Source organism: Corythoichthys intestinalis, chromosome 4, assembly GCF_030265065.1.
Source record: "Corythoichthys intestinalis isolate RoL2023-P3 chromosome 4, ASM3026506v1, whole genome shotgun sequence".
NCBI lineage: Eukaryota > Metazoa > Chordata > Actinopteri > Syngnathiformes > Syngnathidae > Corythoichthys > Corythoichthys intestinalis.
Genome location: NC_080398.1, coordinates 5,560,269 through 5,580,622, shown reverse-complemented (window position 1 = coordinate 5,580,622; position 20,354 = coordinate 5,560,269). Strand labels below are relative to the sequence as shown.

General features: G+C 36.8%; 2 protein-coding genes across 3 annotated transcripts in view; both read left to right on the top strand.

Annotated features, from left to right (window-relative positions):
• Positions 1-15,622, top strand: part of cmtm6 (CKLF-like MARVEL transmembrane domain containing 6) — a 30,607-nt gene extending 14,985 nt beyond the window's left edge. Inside the window, exons 3-5 of the mRNA XM_057835380.1 lie at positions 8,257-8,433; positions 12,090-12,188; positions 14,547-15,622. Coding sequence (XP_057691363.1) covers positions 8,257-8,433; positions 12,090-12,188; positions 14,547-14,726 — 456 coding nt within the window. The 3' untranslated portion in view covers positions 14,727-15,622. The remainder of the gene's footprint in view (positions 1-8,256; positions 8,434-12,089; positions 12,189-14,546) is intronic.
• A 566-nt stretch (positions 15,623-16,188) lies between these two features.
• Positions 16,189-20,354, top strand: part of smarcc1a (SWI/SNF related, matrix associated, actin dependent regulator of chromatin, subfamily c, member 1a) — a 64,943-nt gene continuing 60,777 nt past the window's right edge. The window contains exon 1 of one of the 2 annotated variants that reach the window (XM_057833901.1): positions 16,189-16,458. In XM_057833901.1, coding sequence (XP_057689884.1) covers positions 16,270-16,458 — 189 coding nt within the window. In that variant the 5' untranslated portion in view covers positions 16,189-16,269. The remainder of the gene's footprint in view (positions 16,459-20,354) is intronic. The other variant, XM_057833900.1, reaches the window with a different exon arrangement.

Sequence of the window (20,354 nt, the reverse complement as noted above, 5' to 3'; positions counted from 1 at the left end):
ACAGGCCTCTCTAATATTTTCAAGTGGGAGAACTTGCACAATTAGTGGTTAACGAAATACTTATTTGCCCCACTGTATGTGTTTGAACGATTTGCTTTGTAAAACCCCCAAAAAAACCTTAGCATTTTATAGCATAGCGGACTTTTGCTGTGCAAGTTAGGAAATTGTTCTTTTGTTGTACTTTGATCCGCATTTATTTATTTTTTTTTATTTTATTTTTTTTTTTTTTTGACCGTATGAGCTCAGGTATTTTAATTTATTTTTAAAAACTGCTCTTGTGAAAAAGTGCAAAAGTTCAATTCTACATTGTTTCGAGAAACGCTCAGGTATTTTATTTTGTATTGCCATTTAATGCCCTTTAAAAGTGAAATCTTGGCAAGTCAAAATAGGCAACAATACACAGTTATTCTTTTGTTTTACAGATGCTAAAATGTTTTCTGCAACACATTAAATGTTTGAAATCCGATGACTCGATTTTTCGAACTATCTTCTCGATACATTAATCGATTACCTAAATAATTGATGGTAGTTCTGCAACAATTAATCGATTACCTAGAGCAGGGGTTTTCAACCCAGTCCTCAAGGCACACTGTGGGTCCTGGTTTTTGTTCCAGCCGATCCAGCAGAGACAGTTGAACCAATGAGGCTTCTGCTAAAACAAGCCACACCTGACTGCAATCAACTGATTGCACTTGTAAAACACCAGATTGGGGAAAAAGTGTTGTCATCTTGTTTGGTAAGAATGAAATCCTGCACCCACAGTGTGCCTTAGTGGAATAGGTTGGGAACCCCTGACCTAGAGTATTCGATGAGAAAAAAATCATCGAATTAAATTTTGTTGCTTCGAGTATTCGTTTAATTAAAGTGGCGTTGTATTGGTTTATTTTGAAAGTGTTTGCATGTAGTTTTATTGATTTGGGTGGCAACAATGAATATGATATAACTCATTTCTCATGGCTGAAACCAGCTGCACCCTGTTAAGACCAACAATAGCCAAGTTTTTGTTTGAGCAATTTTTTTTTTAATGCATTCATGATTTAGTTTTAAGGTATATTTGACCGTTTATTGTGGGAATATGTGTCTGAACCATTTGTTAAGAGCATTGTAAAAAAAAAAAAAAAAAAACTTTAGCCTTTTATAGCATTTAAGCTGGCAAACTTTTTCTGTGTAAGTTAGCCAGTTGTTCTTTTGTTCTATTCTCATTTTAAAAATATTTTGTAGACTGTTTTAGGCTCAGCTTGGGTGTTTTAATTTTTCATGTTCCTTACCCGATTACTCGATTATTCGAACTAACTAGTCCATCGATTAATCGACATGTAAAATATTCGATAGCTGCAGCCTGTTGATTAAAACAACTGTGTCACACACTAAATGTAACTCCTAGCAAGAGCGTAGCATTCACGTTAGCATGAACCGTAGCTTAGCGAGCGTCCTCTTAAACTGTGGTTGTGATGTTTTGGTTTTGTGGGCGTGGGCTACAGATTACGGTAGTCATGCTCCATACTTCTGGTTGCAGACAAAACAGATGGAAAACCCTTAGCAAGTTAGTGTTGTCCTTGTCTGTCAATGATCATTCCAAATTTTTGGACACCCTAACTTATTTTTAGACAAAAGCCTTTGAATTTTTACAGATGAAAACATTGAGTATTCGTCGAGAGAACTAGACGAAGACACATTTTGAAATGACTAAAACTATGTAAGTATTTAGCGGAACCCCGGTGTTGTCGGAAAACTTCACTTTGAGTGTTGTGCATCAGAACTAGCAAGATGTTACGTGTTTGTAAGTACGTTGAGAATGTTCACTGCCGTATTTGAGGGATTCCATAAGGTTCTGTGTAGTTTATAAGGATTTGAATAAGTTTGATGTCATGCCAAGATCTTAGAAGCCAAATTGTGAGAGCTTCAGAAGGTCCAACAGTGTTTGGACAACTTCTGGAGAGCTCAGGGTCATTCATATCAATTTCAAATTGGAACAAACAGAAAACACTGAAATGCGGTTTTGGTGATCCTGGCCAGGAATCGCCCTTCCTCCTGCGGCTTCGCCGCGGGAAGTGCCCAATGGGAAGTGAAAGTGCTGCCATTAGCACATCTGTTAGCTCAAATCTTTGTTAGCACTTCTTTGACTGTTGCAGCATTAAAGGCGGAAGGCGGGAAACCAATAAAGAGGATCTCCTCAAGTTTAGATTTTGATTTATGAAAGATGTCTTCATATTGGTTTGTGAATAACCAACGTGCTCATTTACTCTGGACTAGAACGTTCCCTCATGTCGAAGATTTTAGCTAGGATCTAATGTCTAACCTTATCTCAAGGCTAGAAATTTCTCTGAGAATGTTATTTTAAGATCGACTAGGAACTTCTTTCCAAACTAAAATATGCCCTTAGGACTAAGAGTGTGACAATATCTCGATAGAGCGATATATCGCGATATTTTGCAACCCGATTGGTTATCGATATGCTCCCGCCAAGTATCGATACTTATATTTTACATATTGGCCATACAATGGAGTATGGATGCTGTAAACTGCTCAATGTTGAGCAATTCCTTGGCGGTCCACTAGGGGCGCTCAACAGTGGCGGTGAAGGTAAAGTGCGCACAAGTCGCCTGGAGAAGAACAGCGGCCCCAAGTGGGTTGAAAAAAATAAAAAAGCTTCGTGAGAACGGTGGAGGAAAAATTGAGAAAAATATTGCTGAAAATCACACATGTGGACACACTTTGGATTTTACACCAACAATAAAGGAAGTAAGGTGAACAAGGACTTTGCTGTATGCAAGAATTGTCTAATAAAATAAGGTTCACTGGCAGCTGGTGACTAATTGGACACCGGATTTCTATGGCGTATCACTTGAGGTAAGAAAGTTTTGCAATGTACTAGTAATTGATTTTTTAATTGAAATGTATTATTTTGATGACAAATTTGAGAACTACGGAGCCCCTAAGGTGACATGGAAGAAGAAGAAAAAAAAACAGAGAGGAAAAAAAAAAGTTGACGTAAAAAAAAAAAAAAAGTGCCCCTAAAGGGACACGAAAGATTTTTTTCTGACAGAGCAAAAAAAAAAAAAAAAGGTCTGGGCAAAAAAGAAAAAAAATGCCCCGGAAAACAAAACAAAAAAGACCCGGAAGTAAAAAAGAAAAGTTGAGGTTGAAGCAAAAAAAAAAAAAAAAAAAAAAAAAAAAAAAGGCCCGGGAAAAAAAAAACACGAAAGTAAAAAAAAAATAATAATAATTGCCCCGAAAAAAAAAAAAAAAAGACCCAGAAGTAAAGGGAAAAAAATGAAAAAACACATAATTCCACTTTTTTATACGTGCGTTTTGCAGGTAAACAATGGCAACAATGGGGCGTGATCACCCGTGGAGCAGGTTAATTGAGTTTTACATCGAAATAGGCCTAAAATATGATGACATAAGATCAATTCTTGATATTAAGCACAGTTTCCAAATAAGCAGGTTACAGATCACCGCAGTATCTGTAACCATGTAGCTGTCCGGAGTATAGACCCTACCCACCGACGTCACAAAATCACGTGATCGCTGTATTGTTTGTACCCCCTTGTCCGTCATTTTGTGTCTGTATTATCAATGGTCTCAATTGATCGAGCAATTTATAATGCATTTCATGGAAGACCCGGTGCTTTCGGATGCCGTAAACTCACTTGATGCGTTGCATAAAAGGCGTTATGTGGAAAAGCTTCAGTTTATCCATTCGCCAGATCCATATTTGATGCCTAAATCGATGTTTTTCGACCCACTGTCTTCGCCGTATTTGCCTGACATCTGCTAGCTACCCTGATATTTACAACTATCTTGTCCACACAAAATCAGCCTATTCTCACGAAGGTTTGAAAAACTTTAAGAGCTTGGAGGCTTATAAATACTTCGTTGCTGGTTGGGTGAAACAGGTCCTCGTCCACGAAAATTCGGCAGGAATCTATCTTGTGCTTGGAAAGGTGAGTTACGAAATTTTCAATTCAAAATATTTTGTTCTTGCTAACATCCACTGTCAGGTCTAATGTATTTCATGTCATTTGTCAATGGAGCTAGGGCTTTTAATGTTTATATGGTTTAGCGATAGCACTTTCACTACATACATACGTGTATGTTGTCGGCGATTAGCCTAGCAATGATCTTAATTGTGGTTGTCAGCCCAAAACCCTCTAAATATATATTAAATGCATTTTACCAGATATAAAATGACTACTACATAATCTGTGGTAATCGTTTGGAGCCCAGTTTTCTCGTCGAATTGCAGCAGCCCATCTCACTCTCTCCTCTCCGGGTCTCTCGGAATCCGGTAGAACTTCAAGGCTCTCCGTCTATCTTCTTTGTTATTGCAACCGACCGCCACACACGCTTTCACCATTTTGATTATTAATGTTAATGAGCAGAAAAACACGCCGTAAATAGGAGGAATATACATAGCCGTAACAGGTAAACACGATGTGTTGACGAACAAATGGGCGGCACCAGTCAGGAGGGCGGAGTTGTGACGTCACGTGGGTAGGGTCTATAGCAATTGGCTGCGAATGAAGTCAACAAGAACCGCCAAATCACAGAACGTTTTCCGACGAAAATGTCCGGTTGAGTTTAAAACTCGCTTCAAATGTCTTTTGCTTATTTGGAAACCGTACTTAATATCAAGAATTGATCTTATGTCATTATATTTTAGGCCTATTTCAAAGTAAAACTCAATTAACCTGCTCCACGGGTGATCACTCCCCATTGTTGCCATTGTTTACCTGCAAAATGCACGAATAAAAAGTGGAATTATGTGTTTTTTCTTTTTTTTTTTCTTTACTTCCAGGTCTTTTTTTTTTTTTTTTCGGGGCAATTATTATTATTTTTTTTTTTACTTTCGTGTTTTTTTTTTTCCCCCCGAGCATTTTTTTTTTTTTTTTTGCTTCAACCTCAACTTTTCTTTTTTACTTCCGGGTCTTTTTTTAAAAAAATTTTTTTTTACTTTCGTGTTTTTTTTTTTGTTTTTTTTTTCGCTTTGGCAGAAATAAGATCTTTCGTGTCCCTTTAGGGGCACTATTTTTTGTTTTTAACGTCAACTTTTTTTTTTTCCTTCTCTTTTTTTTTGTTTTTTCTTCCATGTCACCTTAGGGGCTCCGTAAGTTTACCATTAATTACCACAAAATAAAAAAGATACACATGATCATTTCCCTTGGTTATCGTTTTTTTCTAATTACAAGTATACAAAACACATGTTAATCCTTTGTTAGCTATTGAAGACATTTCTTTTAGTCAGATAGAGAAAATCCATACTCTTATTTAATCGAGAAAAACATTTAACTATACCAGGAGGTGTTCTACTATCACCTACATTATAATTTGCCTATCACCATGCCATGTTATTCAGATCAACGTTACCTCACACTCATTCCAATAATAGACAGTGTCAACCGTGTTGTGTATCTAAGAGTGATGGTGAATCTACGACTCCGGTTTATCCATGCTAAGGCTAGTGCACCTGCCAATAAATTGAAAAAAATTGAACATGGCTAACTCTTGAGTTAAAACTGCGAAATTCACATTCATTCGGAAGGCAAACCGTGCAGAAATACATTATTGCATCTAACACATTCTAACTGGAGAAATTGGCAACTTACTTTGAAATGTTAAGCAGGTCCACTGCCTTCGCATGACCCATAAACTGCGACCCAAAGTATCTGGATGCGACTTGGTCGCCGATCCAATACTGGTCCAACTGTTTGGACTTGGTTGTCTTGTTAAGGCTTTCATCGAACATAACAACTAAGGCATCTGAGCAGTTCCTTGCATTCGCACACAGTACTGTGCGATTGCCTGCTGTTGTGATGTTTATGCTAATGATGCTAACGGCGCGCACGCACGAGGTGCAGTGCATCGTAAAAATTCTACGCGTCATCTTCGTTATGGATTAAAAAATAAAAACACTTCGTCACGGATATAATTTAGGTTGCACAGAGATGTTCTTGAAAATTAAAACCACAGTGAAAAAATTCCAGACTTACGACAGCTAATTTAATACTTTTAATCCCTTTAATAATGGAAAACTAAATTCAATGCTTTTTTAATACTTTTAATAACCCGCGGGTACCCTGTTTGAAGTGAAATGTAAAGAATTAAAAAGCACCAATTCAAAATAAAGGGGATTATGCGGCTCTCACATTAACTCCAAGCCTTTTCAAAAGTGGGATGTCCTCCTCATAAGACCGCATTGAACGTGCATGTTTAGCGTTGTAAAATGCGAGCAAAAACACGTTTGTCAGTGCATGTCGCTTGTCATGTCATTTTTTTCGGTAGCTCCGGTGACGTCTCTGTCGTCTGTCTGTCTTTTGACGGGGGTGAGGGAACACGGAAGTAATTACTCAGTGTGGCCAGCCTCTTCGACATTTTGAGAAGTTATTTTCTCGTGTCCGCCGCAAATACAGTGGTCAGCCATCGGTACGCAAAAGCGTATGGAAGCCGCTGAGGGCCAGCGCGTTTGTCTACGTACAGTCCGCATGCGCGCATGCGGACCACTTATGTGCACCCCTGATCTAGCTTTTTGTAGATGTGCTGCCAATGCTACCAAATCTAATGCATATAGTCCTATATAAATGATATCTACCGTAACATTATGCGGATGACGTACTTTGTAGCAGCTTTTCGGCAGCAGTCAGGTATGTTGTTATGGTATTTTTATCTCGTGGCATGAGTTGAGCTAGAGCCTTGAGTTGAGAATTGGCATTACCCGAGGGGCCGGGTAATGAGAAGCATGATGTTTAGCTACTCTCGCTGCGTTCTTCCTCATTGCGCCCCGAAGAACGCGCGGCGTGCTGACCCCCCCGGCCGAGACGCACCCGAGAACAGCACCAGCCAAAACAATTGCTGCTCGGCCGACGCTGCCCCGCGCGCGCCCGCCGGGAAGGCCAAATCTCGCGCGTCCTCTTATTTTAACCCTTTGTACTGACTCCATGTTTCAAAAGCTTGAAGAACACTCACCGAAAACAGGTTGACAATTTATTCGTCGACAATGGTAAAAACAAGGCAAAAACAGACGACGGAGGGACAATTCTGGATCCAAAACAAGGCTACATGCTTCCGAGCAGAAAAAAAATCTGTCCTATCTCAGTGTCCAGGCTTTTTAAAGTCTTTGCTGACGCGGGTCATGTCGAAGGTGTATCTGAAGGTGGGTCTGGGCGTTGCTTTTTGGTCTTCCCCTTGTTGGCCGGTTTGAGGCGGCTTAGGTTCCTGCGCGGATTGGGACGCCCGCTATCAACTTTGCTGTCCGGGCTGGTTGTACTTGTTTTAGGACAAAGCGCTTTGTCCTTGGAGTTTGCTGGGAGAGCAGATTGCCCGAGTTGGTGCGTCACTCTTGTGATAAGACGGCATTAAACTATGGTGTTCTATTTATTTTATATTAGTAGCGTAGTCCTACCGTAAATATGAAAATGATACTATTTCCTGATTAATTATATTACGTGTGTTAGAGTAATGCAAACAGTTAGACGGTGCCAACCTGTACCATCTGTATGTGTTAGACTATATATGTGTTAGACTAATGCAGACAATTATATGGTGTGTGCGATGACGATATCGTTTCTCCTTCAGTGTGTTGTACTTCCGCTTTACTTGGTATATTTCAATAATCGGAATTTGGATGTCTGTGAATCGTTCTCGAATCGCGAATAATCTAAGAATCGGAAATTTTGCACACCTCTAATGCTGCACATGGGTCTGTTATTCTTCCTCATAACAAGTACGAGTCTACCTTGCACTGAGTAAACTAGTTCTTCTCCCATTAGATTGAGGACTAGCAGTTGAAAGGAAGGGAATAAGCCTGTAAATTTGGGGACAACCAGTCCAAAACCTTCACCGATCCCATTAGACTTGCTCACCGAACGCCTGGGGTTCGCTCGAACCCAGGTTCTGAACCGTTGCCTTAGTATGACAACCTTTCCTGGGGACTACATCCTTTTTTTCTAGAGACTACGCCCTTTGGGAATACAACCTTAATTTAGGAAGAACTTTCCCTCTGGTGGAGAAACTTCCCTCCAGGTGACAAGCTACCTTTTGTCTGGATGACTACCTCAATTTCTCCCAAACAGTACTTTCTCTTTGGACCATGACCTTCTCCCAGGAACTGTCCCCTGTTCTCAGGACAACCTTACTGTATATTAGGATGATAACCAGCTCTTAGGACTTCTATTTTGACTCAAAACTTTTGCTGACCTATTGTCGCTTCAAGAAGTTCACTGTACGGTTCTACTCTAACTGTCCTCCCTTTGCCAGCTGCTGTCCCTGGTGGCGTTCATCCTGGAGGAAGTGGTGGCCGTTTGCATAAAATGTACAGCTCTGGAGTTCTTTGAGTTTGTCAGCTGCACGTCGTTCCTCTTCACCGCTCTGCTCCTCGTCCTTCTCTCCACAAACCTGCACCTTAGGGTGGGAATCAACTGTTGGTCCAGCCTGGTAAGATACACGTTGTTAAGAAGAGTTGTATTCATTTAGAAGATGTGACTCAACTTTCTAGAAGTTCCTTCAATGAGGAAATTCACATGTTTTAGAGATAGTAATGTGTCAACCCATGGAAACATCACGTGACCACAACGAAGGCCTCGCTGTCAGTACAGGAAGTGTTCAGTGACAAAATGCTGACTTAAGATCTTCCCGTAGAAGTTAGATGACTTTTAATTGCATGGGTGTCAAATTCGAGGCATGGGGGCCAGATTCGGCACGCTACATCAATTTGTGCGGACCGTAAATGTACATCATGTGCAGTGATTTTGTTTTTTGCGAAAATAGCAATACAGTAACATTTCTTAAGTTCACATTGAAAGAGAAATAGAATCTAAATAGAATTAAAGAAAAAATATATTTACTGTTTTTACTTTTTTCAAAATTTTAATCTAAAATAAATGAACATTTTTAGATTGTTCTAAATATTAAAAGATGACATTTTTTGAGAAAAAAAGTGAAAAATAAATTAAAAACGAGAATTACCCCCCCTTTTAACAAAATAAATATTTAAGTACATTTAAATATAAAAAAAATATATATATATACAGTTAAAAAAACAAAATATTAAAAATTAAATAGAATAGTTTTTCCCTGTTTCGTATTTTTAATCAAATTTAAATTTAAAAAATGCAATCATTTAAGATATTTACCGTTTTTTTCCCCCTATTTCATTAAAAAATAAATAAATAAATAAATGATTTATTTAAATTTTTAAATCATTTGAAAAAATAAAGAATATAATTTGGGGAAAAAACTGAAAATGACTAATAAAATATACAAAATTGTTTTTCCCCCTTTATATTTTAAATTTAAAAAAGTACATGGTTAAAAAAAAAATCTTATTTTCCTTTTAATAAATAAATCACTGAATATTTTTTAAATCATTTCAAATATAAAAAGAAAATAGTCGGAAACCTAAACAGATATTTACAAATAAAATATAGAATATATCGTTTTTTTCCCCTAATAATAAGAATATAGTTTTAAAAAAAACACACACACAGATTCAAATTAGGGCTGTCAAAATTATTGCGTTAACGGGCGGTCATTAATTTTTTTAGTTAATCACGTTAAAATATTTGACGCAATTAACGCACATGCCCCGCTCAAACAGATTAAAATGACAGCAGTGTAATGTCCGCTTGTTACTTGTTTTTTGGTGTTTGGCGCCCTCTGCTGGCGCTTGGGTCCAAATGATTTTATGGGTTTAAGCACAATGAGTGAGCATGATGTAATTATTGACATCAACAATGGCGAGCTACTAGTTTATTTTTTGATTGAAAATTTTACAAATTTTAATAAAACGAAAACATTAAGAGGGGTTTTAATATAACATTTCTAGAACTTGTACTAACATTTATCTTTTAAGAACTACAAGTCTTTCTATTCATGGATCGCTTTAACAAAATGTTAATGCCATCTTGTTGATTTGTTATAATCAACAAATACAGTACTTATGTACTGAATGCTGAATGTATATATCTGTCTTGTGTTTTATCTTTCCATTCCAACAATAATTTACAGAAAAATATGGCATATTTTATAGATGGTTTGAATTGCGATTAATTACGATGAATTAATTTTTAAGCTGTAATTAACTCCATTAAAAATTTTAATCGTTTGACAGCCCTAACTTAAGTACATTTAAATAATATTTGAAAAAAAGAATATATACAGTTAAAAAAACAAAAAATTAAAAATGAATTAGAATAGTTTTTCTCTGTTTTTTATTTTTAATAAAATTTAAATGAAAAAAATGCAATAATTTAAGATATTTACCTTTTTTTTCCTATTTCATTAAAAAAAATGATTTATTTAAAATTTTAAATCATTTGAAAAAATAAATAATATAATTTGGGGAAAAAACTGAAAATGACAAATAAAATATAGAAAATTGTTTTTCCCCCTTTATATTTTAAATTAAAAAAAGTACATGGTTTACAAAAAAAAAAAAAAAAATCATATTTTCCTTTTAATAAATAAATCACTGAATATTTTTTAAAATCATTTCAAATATAAAAAGAAAACCTAAACCGGAAAAATCGGAAACCTAAACAGATATTTACAAATAAAATATAGAATATATTGTTTTTTTCCCCTAATAATAAGAATATAGTTTAACAAAAAAAAAAAAAAAACACAGATTCAAATTAGGGCTGTCAAAATTATTGCGTTAACGGGCGGTAATTAATTTTTTAAGTTAATCACGTTAAAATATTTGACGCAATTAATGCACATGCCCCGCTCAAACAGATTAAAATGACAGCACAGCTTAATGTTCGCTTGTTTTTTGGGTGTTTGGCGCTCTCTGTTGGCGCTTGCGTCCAACTGATTTTATGTGTTACACCATGAGTGAGCATGGTGTAATTATTGACATCAACAATGGCGAGCTACTAGTTTATTTTTTGATTGAAAATTTAACAAATTTTAATAAAACGAAAACATTAAGAGGGGTTTTTAATATAAAATTTCTATAACTTGTACTAACATTTATCTTTTAAGAACTACAAGTCTTTCTATCCATGGATCGCTTAAAGAGAATGTTAGTAATGTTAATGCCATCTTGTTGATTTATTGTTATAAAAAACAAATACAGTACTTATGTACCGTACGTTGGATGTATATATCAGTCTTGTGTCTTATCTTTCCATTCCAACAATAATTTACAGAAAAATATGGCATATTTTATAGATGGTTTGAATTGCGATTAATTACGATTCATTCATTTTTAAGCTGTAATTAACTCTGTTAAAAATTTGAATCTTTTGACAGCCCTAATTTAAGTACATTTAAATAATATTTTTTAAAAAGAATATATACAGTTAAAAAACAAAAAATTAAAAATTAAATAGAATAGTTTTTTCCTACTTCGTATTTTTAATAAAACTTTAAAAAATGCAATAATTTAAGATATTTACCGTTTTTTTTTCTATCTCTTTTTTTAAAAAATAAATAAAAGATTTTTAAAAAAATTTTAATCATTTGAAAAAATAAAGAATATAATTTGGGGGAAAAAACTGAAAATGACAAATAAAATAAAGAAAATTGTTTTTCCCTCTTTAGATTTTAAATTTAAAAAAGTACATGGTTAAAAAAAAAATCATTTTCCTTTTCTTTTGATAAATAAATCACTGAATATTTTTAAATCATTTCAAATATAAAGATAGTCAGAAACCTAAACAGATATTTACAAATAAAATATAGAATATATCGTTTTTTTCCCCCCCTAATAATAAGAATATAGTTTAAAAAAAAAAAAAGATTCAAATAAGAATGATAGATTTATAATATTTACTGTTTTTCCTCATTTGTAGTTTTTGATTTGAAAAAAACAAAACTGAATGTTTCCCATCAAGCTGAAAAACCAAATCGGACCAATTTTAGGACAACAATGTCCCTAAACGACAGACATTGTTTTTTTAAGTATTTATAGTGCCCTCCATAAATATTGGCACCCCTGGTGCCTGGTGCCTTCTAATAATTAAAAAAAATTATTAGAAGCTAAAAAACACATCTTAACCAGGGGTGCCAATATTTATGGAGGGCACTGTATTTGTCTAATATTTACATACGAATGTCTGTGACGCAGTGTTGTTTATGTACCACAGGACTTTTGGTACACGACGATCATCGCCTTGGTTTTCTTCATCGCCTCCATCATCTTTGCTGCCATCAACAACGACAGTCCTCTGGAGAAAAGTGCTGGGGTGAGGAAACCAACTTTACCACCTTCTTCAATACTTATTTATTACCTATGCCAGTAGATGAAACCTACAGAAACCGAGGTTACATATTCGGTTCGGTATGTTTTTTCGTTTTTGTTTATGTTCGCGACAACTCCAGAACAAAAAAAACATTATTTTCCTGGTATCGTCTTAGAGTATGCATTATCTTTCGTATGATTAATAATTTTTCGGAATAGGAAACGAAAAAAGCTTCGATAAACTTTGATTTTTTTTTTTTTTTTTTTTTTTAATTAATTATTCATATACCCGAGCTTTCCTAAAGGGCTGCAATTAACAATCGTTTTTGTAATCAATTAATCATATAAATGTCACTCTCTTCAATGACCTTCACAATTTAACTTGTTTTAGGCATGTTGTAAGTAACAATGAAGAGAAAATGGATGTCTATTTTCTTCAAAAATATTTTATTACAGCTTCCTGACTTAACCGTAGTCTACAACTGTACTGTTTTACGTACATAAAACTTGTTAAAGACAACGATTAGCATAATCGCTGACTAGCTTAGCGCTCTGTGCTAAGTAGTCATGTTTCATCAACTAAAAATACAATCATTTGAATTAGCTTCATTTACTGACCTCTGACAGACGGAGGCACAATGGATCTAACAACACACTAGCGCTACGACAAATAATCGATTAACTCTAGTAATTCGATTAGAAAAAATCTTCAAATCAAATTTTGCCGCATCGAGTATTCGTTTGCGTGACGTAATTGTTTTGAAAGTCTTTGCATTTAGTTTTGTTGATTTGGGGTGCCTTCTAGTGGCAAAAGTGAATATGTCAAAACTCACTTAACATGGCTGAATCCAGCTGCTCCCTGTTAAGACCAACATAAGCTAAGTTTTTGTTTACGCTAATATGTTTTTTATGCATTTGTAATTTAGTTTATTGGTATATTTAGTGTTTTTTGTGGGAATATGTTTGAACGATTTGTTTGCATTGTTTAAAAAAAAAAAAGTGAGCATTTTATAGCATTTAAGCTAGCAGACTTTTTCTATGCAAGTTAGCCAATTGTTCTTTTGTCGTATTTTGATCATCATTTATTTTTTTTAATTCATTTGTAACTTATTTCATAACTATATTTAGCCTTTTTGGTGATTTGGGTGGATACACTGCCTTCTAGTGGCAACAGTGAATATGACATAACTCATTTAACATGGCTGAATCCAGCTGCTCCCTGTTCAGACCAACATAAGCTTAGTGTTTGTTTTAGGTAATATGTTTTTTTATGCATTTGTAATTTAGTTTATTGGTATTTTTAGCGTTTTTTGTGGGAATATGTTTGAACGATTTGTTAAGAGCATTGTTAAAAAAAAGTTAGCACTTTATAGCATTTAAGCTTGCAGACTTTTGCTATGCAAGTTAGCCAATTGTTCTTTTGTCGTATTTTGATCCTCATTAATTTTTTAAATTCATTTGTAATTTATTTCATACCTATATTTAGCCTTCTTTTGTGGGATTATGTGTTTGAACAATTTGTTAAGGGCATTGTAAAAAAAAAAAAAACGCGAGCATTTTATAGCATTTAAGCTAGCAGACTTTTGCTATGCAAGTTAACCAATTGTTCTTTTGTCGTATTTTGATCCTCATCAATTTTTAGCCAATTGTTCTTTTGTCGTATTTTGATCCTCATCAATTTTTTAAATTCATTTGTAATTTATTTTATAGCTATATTTAGCCCTTTTTGTGGGATTATGTCCCACGATTTGTAAAGGGCATTTAAAAAAAAAAAGTGAGCATTTTATAGCATTTAAGCTAGCAGACTTTAGCAATGCAAGTTAGCCAATTGTTATTTTGTTGTACTTAGATCCTCATTTATTTATTTTTTAATGAAAGTGCAATTCTGCATAGTTTGAAGAAACACTCGAGAATTTTATTTTGAAAGCGCAATCTTAGCAAGCCTTTGTTTTACATCTCCTAAAATTCATTAAATCTTCCTAATCCGATTACTCGATTATTCGAACTAACTACTTAATAGAATAATCGACTACTAAAATAATCGATCGCTGCAGCCCCTACAACATACATGACTCAAGACAGTCTAACTCTTGGGTAAATATTATTGATTCAGCAACTAAACCTGAGTGTAGCAGCGAACTCTCTCTCTCACTGTAATCACTGGCGCATGCGTGCAGCTTCACGTTACACACAAACAAGGACCCAAACGGGACTGCTCACAGCTGCCGGCAAAAATCGATTATCAAATTTGTTGGCAACTACTTCTTTAATTGACTTAATCGATTAGTTGTTGCAGCCTTACTTTCCTACCTGGATGTACTGTATGTCAGTTTTTCACCTTTTGAAACATTTCTTCCGACAGGCATTTGGTTTCCTAGCAACACTGGCTTTCGTGTTTGACCTCTTCCTATTTTGGAGGACGTACGGACTTCCCTTCGCCAAAGGGGACAAGCCACAGCCCAGTAACGACGTCCGAACGGCGGACCCGGAAGTCCCAGCTGAGACGGAGAAGCTCAACACGGACGCCACCGCGGCCGAGTGATTAAGTTCGATTCGCGGGCGTCATTAAAGGTCAAACATTTTCACCCGCTAGGAGGCGCTCTAGTGGGTCTGACTTTCTCTCTTTGTACTACTAAGGCCATTTTAGGTCAGACACTCAGGAAATAAACAATCAGCTTTTTGTTTTTTTGTATTCTTAATTAAGCGCGTCAACATAAAGTCCCATTTCTGTGACGGCGTTTTCAGAAATAGTCACTTAACTCAAAATTTTCTGGACTAAGACGATAAAAGATGTTCTAAAATCACATTTTCATCGTTTTTCACCTTTATTCTGTAAATATGGTTTCAGTCACGCAATCACATGTCCAAGTAAACGTTCTTCAAGCAGTAACACGTGAATGAAAATATCGGCTACTAGTAATAAGAAGCTTCTTCATGTATGTTGTTGTTTTTTTTTTTTTTGATAAAGGACCACTATTTATGTTTAATTTCTAATCAATGGTTGCTTATTATGATGCATTGCTAGGTCAAAAATGTTTGAATTTTTGCTTACACGCTTAAAAACTTGAATCTTTTGTGTCAAACTGCTGAGCTGTCTTCGTGATTCATTGCTGTATGAAGTTAGGATGCAAAATAGCGGTTCTAAAATTAATTGTGGCTTTATTAAATACCAACTTTTCGACTGGAATCTCATTGTGTCAAACTGTTGAGATGTCTTAAAGTCTTTCGTTTCTGTACGAAGTTAGGATGGAAAATATAAACGGTTCAAAAATGAATCTTGTGCCTTCATTAAATACTAACTGTAGTGTGCATTTATGTTCTATGTGGAAAAATACAAGCATGTAGCACGTGTTCATTTGCTGTATTAAGATGGTGACAAGTCAGTTTGTATGTATTTTTTCAATGATTGATTATAATAAAAGTACCACTAATGTTCAATTGCTGTTTTTTGTTTCAAAATGTATTGGACGTCTGTCGACGTCAATGGCAGCTGGTGTCAGTTTGAGTTTTAAAGCAGTTTGAACAGCTGGAAGTTGGTGTTTTGGGGGTTTCAATGAGTAGCTAGTAGCTATGCTAAAGCTACGATGTGGTCAATGTAAAAAGCGTTTTTTGAAAGCAACTGGTTTGACTAATGAGGTAATTTATGAAATAACATTTTTGCTGAATGAATAGTAGGAAGATTGTTGGTTTGTTTGCCAAGTTCCAGCGTTGTAAGTGAAAATATGCTAAAGTTACGAGTGGTCAAAGTAAGAGCATATTTTTAAAGCGACTCTGGTTCATCTCCTTCCGTAAATGGCAGCCAGTGAATTAATAAGACGTTCAATCTATTTACTTGTGTGTAATTAAATATTTTAAATATTAAAATATATTAAATATTGATATTATAATTTTTATCAAGCAAATATTTGCGTGTAAAATGTTCAACAGCCTCAAAATGAGTTACAAAACTTTATTTCCCACAATGCACTAAATCTCGCGATTCGCGGTAGTTGAAAAAGTAAACACGTCTGCGCCTGCGCACTAACGTCGCTACAGCTGCTCTCAACAAGGCGGCGGAGGAGAAAGAAACGCAGCGAACAAAAACAATGGCAACGGCGGCGACCACTGCTAGCGGGCCGACCACCGGCCCCGTCGGCGGTAGCGGCGGCGGTGGTGGTGGGACCGCACTAGCCCGCAAAAAAGACGGTGGCCCTTCGGCCAAATTCTGGGAGAGTTCTGAGACCATATCCCAACTGGAGACTGTTCGTCTGTGGATCGGCAAGCACTACAAGAAGGTGAGCTAATTAGCTTAGCGTTAGCATTATTTCCCCATTCATTCCAATGAGGGCCCGCGGCGCGCTGACAATGGACGACTGACGCGAGTTTTTCTTAAATGTCATTCTGCTTGTCAATCTAGCTTTTAAGTTACTGTTTTGGGTTACTTTTAACACCAGCTTTCCACCAACTAATACAAAGTGCGACTCATACTCGGAAGTGACTTTCAATTCTGCACTTTTTAATCGAACAAATTTCAGAACAAGCCAACTTGTTAGCATACATTGGCTAATGTTATTGAACCAATTTGACCGTTAACTGTCGAATTTTTCTGCTTACGCCACACACCAAAATCAGTCTCACTTTATTGCCTGTCTTATTTGCATACAAAACGTTTGATCATTGACGTGTTGAGACATTGTCCAACTGTCAAGCGGTTAACATGAAAATCAGCCATCCTGTGAATAGCGATGCTTCAATTTCTGATCGCTAAAATCATTTATTTCTGCAAGCGCAAGGCTGCCACTGAGTGATAGGCGTCCAATTCATCGGCTGCCTTCAAATGGATTTGACCTCATTCAAATTTACAGTAGTAAGAAGAAAAGAGCCACAAGATAGGACGCCTAGCTAATTTATTTGCAGCCAATGAGTTCATTTCATTACACATGAATTACTGTTTTCATCTAACCTGGCGCGCCAGATTAATTCATACAAATATACGGCTGCTGATTGGACGACTGGTCTTCTCGTCACACTCGCAATAATGTCGTTCCTCGTCTGAAAAACTTTTGATGATGTTATTTTTTAGCAAACTTCAGAAATTGAAGCTTTCAGCACTCCCACATTGTACTGAAGTGGATAGTTGCTTCCTGGTCCCGCCTTTTTCTCCTGATTGGCTGGAACATCAAATGACCACGGAAGTGGTTGGACCATGACGTACCGCAAGCAACACGTCACTTCCGCTCATTAATAATCACGACATTAGCAACTGTTGCTAAGGGGGGGACACGCCACGGTTTGTCCCTAATAGGAAATGAATGGAAACCGTGTACGAAGGAGATGTTTACAGAGCTAAACCTACCAATTCTCTCTGAAAATGATGTCCCTGGTGCCAAATTCACTGGCAAAGATGTGGAAGAACATAAAAATGTTCAGTTAAAGACCAAATGTGAAGTAAGGTTGGTCAACCATGTTTTTGATAATATCAATGGCTAAACAATTATAAGCATATTTTCGTTATTTTTTTTAACGCAACCCTACCAGATTTTTTGTTTAACCCATAGCAACGCTCTTGACAACGAAAATGCTTTTCTTCGACAATTTTCGGAAATCTTCGGAAATGACGTCACACACAGAACTGCGAGGGAAGTCCGCCATAAAACAGTATTGTTGCATTGCTTCTCGGTAAGATGCCACGGCGGTGTGTGGCGATGTATTGTTCTCACTCAAACGAAAGTTGTATGAGTGGCCAAAGGATAGCAGGGCACGTAAATGGACATCTTTCTTTCGCATGAAGCGAATGAATTTCACGCCATCATCGAGTAGTGTTCTCTGCTACAAACACTTTGAAGATTCCTGCTTCCTCAACCGGTCTGCTTATGATCAAGGATATGCAAAAAAGTGTGATTTTTGGATAGATGACTGATTAATTTGTCAAAGCAGAGCTGACAACTGTTGTTGAATGAACAGTAGAAGCTAGCGACGTTAGCCGAAAGCTAACTCGTGGCAAGCCCCGATCATAGTTGGGAGGTATTCGCCGAAACATGTCAGGTAAATAAAAGCTAACGTCGCTGTTTACTACTGTTCATTCCACAACATGATTGGGAATCGTCAAAACTTTTCTTTTATCCCAGGCAATAGTAGGTGGTTTATATACCTGACATGCTTCAAATCATAAAAATAATAACAGCCTATATTTTACCAGTCTTGTAATCTCGATGGGTCTTGTCTCCATTCCATGACAGGTAGTCTGGGTGCATTGTTTGCATCCTGATTAGCGTCTGGCTAATACATGTACAGTCCAACATAAAATTCCAACCTCCTTGTCCTCCAACTCTTCAAAAACGTGGATCTCCTCACTTGCTCTCGATCTATCGCTTATATCGCTGTTTGAATTATTGTTTGAAGGGCTTTGTATGGCGGCCGTATGGAGCGCTGCCATCGCTGTTCTCGGTGTGACGTGTCACTTCCGGGTTCGTCCCCTTTCAGGCTCGAACTTCGGAAACGCGATTATTTTGTCAAATACACAACATATAAATTATTTTTTATGCTTTATTTGTTGGAGAATGTTTAATTACATTAATTGTGACCCTATTTGGCATTTTATGAAATTACTTCACATTTGGTCTTTAAAGAGAGGGAGGGCTTGAGTGTCGAATGCTGAAAAAGACGAAAAAAAACGAGCCGACCGAAGCAGAGCCTTAGCTTTTTTATCGACGCGACTGACAATAACATTCTCCTGTTTCAACAAGCTATCCTTTACCACCAGCCCTGTCTTACTTATATATTTTATCCTCTGGTTGTACTACGTACTGACCGTTCTTCGGGGTAATTTAGTTAGTTTTGTGTAGCAATTGCAAATGCTACTCAGTGACAGCCAACGAACACTTTAAATTTTTTCCATTGATAACAAATCTTAATTCTATAATTTATTTTTCACTTCCTCCTTACTAAAGTTGTTTTTTTTTTACCAGAAAAAGTAACTGGCAGTCAAATACCATTTTAATTCTTTTCAGGTCATTCATTGACAGAAGCAGCACGCTACAACGTCATGCTAAAGAATAAGTTAAAAATATCAAAATGGCTTACCTCTTTGTCCTCTGAAGGAGCATGCCAACCCAACAAAATGTTTACTGCATATGAAATGTGAATGGTTTCACCCTGACTTCACCTACAGTGGGGAGAACAAGTATTTGATACACTGCCGATTTTGCTGGTTTTCCCACTTGCAAGCCATGTAGAGGTCTGTAATTTGTATCATAAGTTCTCTTCAACTGTGAGGGACGGAATCTAATACAAAAATCCAGAAAATCACATTGTGTAATTTTTAAATAATACATTTGTATTTAACTGCATGAAATCAGTATTTGATACATTACCAAGTAGTAAATATTTCGGCTCTTAGTTCTTTTTTAAGAACCCCTCCTGTTCGCCACTCATTACCGGTAACTGCACCAGTTTGAACTTGTTACCTGTATAAAAGACACCTGTTCACATGCTCAAACAAACAAACTCCAACCTCTCCACAATGGCCAAGACCAAAGAGCTGTGTAAGGACATCAGGGATAAAATAATAGACCTGCACAAGGCTGGGATGGGCTGCAGGAAAATAAGCAAGCTGCTTGGTGAGAAGGTAACAACTGTTGGAGCGATTATTAGAAAATGGAAGAAGTTCAAGTTGACGGTCAATCTGCCTCGTTCTGGGGCTCCGTGCAAGATCTCACCTCGTGGGGCATCGCTGATCATGAGGAAGGTGAGGGATCAGCCCAGAACAACACGGCAGGACCTGGTCAATGACCTGAAGAGAGCTGGAACCACAGTCTCCAAGAAAACCACCAGAAACACATTACGCCGTCATGGATTAAAATCCTACAGCGCACGCAAGGTCCCGCTGCTGAAGCCAGTGCATGTCCAGACACGTCTGAAGTTTGCCACTGACCATCTGGATGATCCAGAGGAGTAATGGGAGAAGGTCATGTGGTCGGATGAGACCAAAATGGAACTTTTTGGTCTAAACTCGGCTTGTTGTGTTTGGAGGAAAAAGAAGGATGAGTACAACCCCAAGAACACCATCCCAACCGTGAAACATGGAGGAGGAAACATCATTTTTTGGGGCTGCTTCTCTGCCAAGGGTACAGGACGACTGCACCGTATTGAGGGGAGGATGGATGGGGCTATGTATCGCCAGATCTTGGCT